This window comes from Abrus precatorius, unplaced genomic scaffold (genome assembly GCF_003935025.1).
Source record: "Abrus precatorius isolate BTA unplaced genomic scaffold, Abrus_2018 Scaffold11, whole genome shotgun sequence".
In the NCBI taxonomy this organism is placed as follows: Eukaryota; Viridiplantae; Streptophyta; class Magnoliopsida; order Fabales; family Fabaceae; genus Abrus; species Abrus precatorius.
The window spans coordinates 16,002,186-16,009,257 of record NW_020874303.1 but is presented as its reverse complement, the minus strand read 5'-3'; the positions used below and the strand labels follow the sequence as shown (position 1 = coordinate 16,009,257).

General features: G+C 23.9%; 1 protein-coding gene across 1 annotated transcript; it reads left to right on the top strand.

Annotated features, from left to right (window-relative positions):
• Positions 1-3,246: 3,246 nt before the first annotated feature.
• On the top strand, positions 3,247-6,667 carry LOC113855445 (eugenol synthase 1-like). The gene is made up of 5 exons (XM_027487088.1): positions 3,247-3,516; positions 3,602-3,733; positions 3,863-4,091; positions 5,754-5,957; positions 6,372-6,667. The coding sequence occupies exons 1-5, from the start codon at positions 3,328-3,330 to the stop codon at positions 6,569-6,571; spliced, it is 954 nt and encodes a 317-aa protein (XP_027342889.1). The 5' UTR covers positions 3,247-3,327; the 3' UTR covers positions 6,572-6,667.
• The last annotated feature ends 405 nt before the right edge of the window (positions 6,668-7,072 follow it).

The window sequence follows — 7,072 nt, the reverse complement described above, 5'->3', positions numbered from 1 at the left end:
ATAATAATCTCATTGATCCTGCATTTATAAAAAAAAATATATCAATAATTATTTATAATTATATTTATTTATATAAATAATTTATTTGTAACACACAAACATATTATTATTTTTCACATCATTTTTATGTTATAAAAAATATTATATTTTTAATACATATTCCACATATATATAATAAAATATTCACAATAAATATAACATTATTTTTTTAATTAAACAAGTTTATATTAAATATCTACTAAATTTTTATATTTTTTTATAATTATCTAAAATATTAAATTTTAATTTTAATATACACAAAAATATATTTATTAAATATTCATAAATTTTAACTATCTCTATTTATAATAATTAAAAAAATTTAATAACTAAAATATTAAAAAAAGTTTCAAAATTTACTAACCTCAAAAATTTGCTTTCAATCTTCAAACTGTTGGAATCGCTTTCAATTTGAGATTTAGATATATCCCTTTCAATTTCACGCTGATTTTGACCCACCTTTAAAACTTTCACGCTGATTTTGACCCACATTTCAAACATTATATAGAAAATTTTGGCTGAATAAAAGGATGCAGTGAAAGGGAAGGGACCAGTGGGTAAAAGGGCTTTCGTTTGGGGTATAGGCGAAATGACGTGCTTTTTGTCTTGAAAGCAGGCGAAATAAGTCTCCTTTTCATCTTGTTTGTGGACGAAATTATTAGATTTAAACACGTGTTCAAATCCTATACTTTTGTCCTGAATTGAGACGAATTTTTAGTATTAAGACACCTATCCATTGTTTTGCCTCTGATATACACGAATTGAGTGACAAATGTCAACATGTAGCGTATTTCGTCCCTCTTTTAGACGAAATGATTAAATTTAAAATTAAAAAAAAATTAGTTTCGTCTGATTAGTATACAAAATACATGCTGACATGGCCAAAAAAGACCCCAAACCCTAGATAGGGAATAAGTTTTAATTTTAATTTGATAATTATTTTTTAAAAAAAAATATTTTAATCTTTAAGCCCTAGGAACCAGACTATTTGATTGAATAATATTTAATGTTATCATACATTAAATCTATTGATATCTTTCATTTGTAATTATATATATATATATATATATATATATATTACTATAAGAAACTTAATAAAAAATTATTGTATAAATAGGCTTATTTATTTTTTAATATTTTTTAAAAAATAAATTTTTAAAATAATAATTTTTTATTATTATTTAATTAAGTTTGACATATAGACAAAATTTATAGAATTATATCATGTGTCGTCGTCTAGTAAATTTTGTTTGCTATACTGACAAAACTCATAAATTGTGTCATGTGTATTTATTTGATGAATTTTGTTTGTTTCCTGAACTAATTTCATTGAATTGCTTTATGTATTATGTATGACTCAATTTATGAAATTAATTTGAAAAAAAATTATATTCTATTATTTAATTAAAATTTATTAAAATTAAAAAATTATAATATTTAATTTAGGAATTAAAAGAATAAAATTTACATAATTTTTAATTAATTTAATTAATAATTAAAACATATTAAAAATATATATTAAAAAATATAATATTTTATAATTTTGCTAGTCTTTTCTTTAGTGTTAAATGTCAAATTTTCAATGTTTTTCAATCCCTCATTGATATTATTTATTAATTAAAATTTTATATTTATAAAAATAAATATTTCATCAATAAATAATATTTAAAAATATTTAAAAATTATATTTGAATTTTGTAATTTTTTATATCATACAAATGTTGTTAAATAATAAATATTTATTATAAAATAAAAATTTAATAATAAATATTTAGTATAATGAAATTTACTTAACGATGATACATGACATAATTCTATAAATTTTTATTCATATAATAAATAAAACCTACCAAATAACATAACACGCAATTCTTTAAGTTTTATTCTATACAGTATAAGAAACTCATAAAATAATGACACATGATATAATTTTATATTTTTTTATAAAGAATAAGTGTTAATATGATAAAAAAAATTTAAATAAGAAATATTTTTAAAAAAATATTAAAACAATAAATTAAAAAATATTATTTTTAAAAAAATATTAAAACAATAAATTAACCTTAATGTCTTTTTCGTGAATGTGAATGATTGAATCGCATGTTAAATGTTGGATTATCTTTGATTGGTCAAGTTGTACGTAGTACAACTTTACTTCACATGCGGCATTGTACTTGATTCTTTCTTTGATTGGATTTCCTGGCTCGGTCTAACAAGTCGGCGCACGTCGGCCTAGCGATAGCTCCCTAGGGATAGGGAGGTTCCAATTTAGGAGTAGTGATGGTGTGCCCGTTCAAGTAAGGATGTGATGTGGAATGTCAATCCTCTACGTTTTTGGTAGTCATTGATAAAGTACCATAAAACTGTCCAATAATTATATCTGTTAAGGTTTGATGTATATTCATTTTAGTTTTTAAAATTAATTTTAAGTTTTTAAAATAATAAATATTATATATTTTAATTTTTTTTCATGTTATATATTTTAATTTAATTATTATAGAAGTGTATTTTAATTTATATTTAAATAATTAAAAATTTATAATGTCATTAATTCTAGAGAGATAAAATATCTTACCCCATAAAATTTATCCATAATAGATAAAATATTTATTTAATAAATAGATATAAGAATAGGTATAAAAAAATACTTACAAATTCTAACACAGATAAGTATGAGTAAAATATTTAAACACTTATACTCATATATATATATATATATATATATATATATATATATTACTTATATAAAATGATATGAATATATTTTTTTGTTTAAGTATAGATACTTAGAAGGTACATATATAAGAGTTAAAGTTAGTCTCACGTAGATATAAAATGAGTATCATAAACTCTATTCATATTCTCTTCATTGGCATTCTTAATAATACTACTATACTAAACTTCTACGATAAATTTATATTTATAAATTTTTAGATAAAATTAGGATATAGTTAACTGAATTTGTAAGAATTTTTTTTTAAAATAATATTAATATAAAAATAAATAACCTTTTAACAAGTGAAAGATAGTTTATTTCTTTAAACTTTGAGAAATTAAATAAAAGAGCATTTTCGAAGTTTATAAAAAATATAAATTATTTTAAATTTATAAAAAAAAATTATCATTTCTTACACAGATAGACTTATAATCGAAAAGCTTATCTAAAATACAATGTTTGATTGGACTTGCTGTTGTGTGCGTGTTGGATTTGGCACTATAAAGAGGGGCTGAGTGATAGTGGAAAGATTGGAAGAAGTGTGCAGATTAAAGGCACAGAGAAGGGAAGAAATGGAGGGGAAGAAGAATAGGATTGTTGTATTTGGTGGAAGTGGTTACATTGGGAAGTACATAGTGAAGGCAAGCGTCTCTTTAGGGCATCCAACATTGGTCTACACTCGCCCTCTCAACTCTCAAACTCCTCTCTCTAAGACACAACTTTGCAAGGACTTCAACTCCATGGGAGTCACCATTGTTGAGGTTCCTCTTCGCTCTCTAAATATATGATGCATTATTAGTATTTGAACTGTGTATTCATTTTCATAATAATGAGATGATGATGCAGGGAGAACTCGAGCATCACCAAATTGTTGCAGTGATTAAACAAGCTGACATTGTGATATGTGCACTGCCATATCCTCAAGTGCTCGAGCAACTCAAAATTATAGAAGCTATCAAAGTTGCCGGCAATATAAAGGTGCTGCATTTTTCATATCATCCATTTATCTTTGCAGTTTTCTGTTTTTCAATTCGTACTTTTCTTCCTTGTATTATGGAGTTACTTAAATCAATTGTTTATAATTTTAAATATTGGCATGGCATGCAGAGATTCCTTCCATCAGATTTTGGGGTGGAAGAAGATAGAATAAATCCTCTTCCTCCATTCCAAGCTTTCCTTGACAAGAAAAGACAAATTAGAAGAGAAATTGAAGCAGCTGGGATTCCTTATACTTTTGTCTCTGCAAATTGTTTTGCTGCATATTTTGTGAATTATTTGCTTCGTCCTTACGAGAAAACGAAAGATGTAGCCCTATATAGCAACGGTGAAGTCAAAGGTATATATTTTTGCTGATTAAATTAAATAACCACCGTGAATATTACTCTTTATTAACCTTTAAAAGTCATTAAATTTGAACACTTTTTATTATAGTTTAAATATTTTGAATTAACTAAAAATATCATGTACTGTAGATTAGATCTTTTGAATTCAAAACAGAAATATTTAATAAAAAAATGAAAGAAAAATTATAGAATTAGATTAAAAAGAAATTTATATTTCTAAAATACGAAAAATAATAAGTACCATTAAACATATCATATGAATTATATCTAAACTCCATACATATAAATTTTAACTACTTGAACAAGCTTCAAATGATAGTTTAATCAAGAAATGAGTCTTAAACTTCTTTAGTGGACAAAATAAAATAAGAATAGATAGGATAAGATAGCATGACAAGCTCTTATTATATCCAATATGTGATACAAATTTGATAATATAATAAATAGTATATATATTATTATATCTCATATTTGAAATGAACTAGATAACTTTAAGATATGACATAAATATATAAAATAATAATAAAATTATCTTTTTGTCTATATTTATTGAATTAAATTTAAGTTTTTACTCTATATAAGTTATTACTAACTATTAATATATTTATAGAGAGAGAGAAAAGTAACAGAATAAAATAAGGATTACTCAAAGGAAGATAATTGTTATCATTTTTCTTTCTTATTAACTCAACTACATTCTCTAGATAAAATTTACACTAGTTTAATATTGGATAGGTATTAAGATAAATTAATTTTATTCATATAACTCGATAAACACTTAATTAAGAATATATATTATATGTTATTTTTTCACATACTATCTACTCTTATATCTTGGCCATTCAATGAGTTCATAGGACTTGTTTTGTAGCCATGATAGAATCAAAATGAATATTATAAGAGGGTTGGATATAATAAGCGTATGATAAGTTTTTATTATATTCAATGTTTAATGTAAACTTGATATAAAGAAAGATGATATAAATATGCAAAAAAAAAAAAATGATAAAAATAACCTTTTATCTATATTACTAAACTAAATTTTAATTTTTATAAGTTATTTGTTTTAGTTATAGAAAATATTTTAATATATTTTTAGAAATATATAAAAATTGAGAGAAGAGAGAAAGAAAGAGAGAGAGAGGAAATATATGTAATAGAATAAATTAAAGATTTTTAAGAAAGACAATTATTATCATTTTCTTCCTTTCTATCTAGCCATATTTTCAAGATAGTAATTATACTAGTCTAATAAGGTAGGATAGGTAATAAGATAAATTAATTCTATCTTTGCAACTCAATAAATACTTGACTAAAAATGGATATGATAGCCATTTTATTATATTCACCCTTAATTTGATTACCAAACAAGCGTTTAGAGTACTTAATGTTTCATATTCCGTAAAAATAAAGATAAGATATTCTTTATATGGTTTGTATAGTTAATTTTTGGGAGTGAGTTAACCCTAATTTTATAATAATTATAATATACAAATTTTGTGGATGAGAATTTTGTGAATGAGAATACTTATTAATTGGTATATATATATATATATATATATTTGTTTTGCAATATGAAACTTGCATTTGTAATACACATTGCAATTGGATGAAGTCTTCTTTTAAAAATCTCATGTGAAAATTATGTTCATTAGCTGTATTAAATTATGAAGAAGATGTGGCCATATACACTATTAAAGTGGCAAACGATCCAAGAACATGCAATCGTATTGTTGTCTACCGACCCTCAATGAATATCATATCACAAAATGAGTTGATATGGTTGTGGGAGCAAAAAAGTGGTCACAATTTTCACAAGAATTGTATACCTGAGGAAGATATTGTCAACCTATCACAGAGTAAGACTCTTTACTTGATATGAAATTTTTTATTAATGTTGCCTAAAAAAATATATGTTTAATTTTAATACATTGTCATTGTTAAATATTTTACACTATTAACTAATTAAAAATCACATGACTTTTAATTTAAAAAGTTATAAGTTCTTTTATTTTTATGAGTACAAATTCTTCTAATTACAGCATAAATAAACTGTTGAATGTTTTTCCATATTCTTAAGATAATAAATGTACACGAAATTACTTTATAAACTAGAAAAAGGATTATTAAAAAAATTATTAGGAAGATATAATAAAATTCATTAAAAAATTGCGTTTTTCATAATAATTAGATTACTTTCTTCATTATTTTTGTTTGGTTAATGTTGAAGAATGGGCAATGAGGAATGGTAAACTTTTTGAATTGTGGTGCAGGCTTGCCCCCACCACAGAATATTCCAGTTTCAATTATTCACAGTGTATTTGTTAGAGGGGACCTGATGAACTATGAGTTAGGGGAAAATGACCTTGAAGCTTCACAGCTATATCCTGATCATAAGTACACAACCATTGATCAACTTCTTGATATATTTCTTGTTGATCCTCCACCCCCTGCATCTGCTGCTTTTGAATGAAGACATTCTCCACTGCTTTTGCCTCTACCATTTGATTATAATAAAATAGTTTATCTTCGAGTGTTGAATAATTTGAAAGCATAAACATGTATTTATTTTGGGGTAATATTTTTGTCCATTCTAGCTATGGCTACGGTAATTACATCTAAATGTTTGGTGTAATATATCCATGTATGATGCATAAAGAACTAGACTCTGAGTAAGAAGAGTAGTTTTATATTATGTGAACTAAAAATGCAACTAAACATTTCATTGATCATTGATTTGGTAACCAACACAATTACATTATTTCATATTTTGTATCGATAGGGTATAGTTGAGACTTGGATTTAGAAATAAAAGAGAAGAGGGTAATTTTTTAACAAGCATTATTTAATTTTATAATATTTTGGGGTTATATTTTATTCCATTCTAGCTATAGTTCGTTAATGACATCTAAATAAATTTGGTGTAAAACATCCATATAACATGAAAATAAAAATGATTTTTAGAATTAAAACT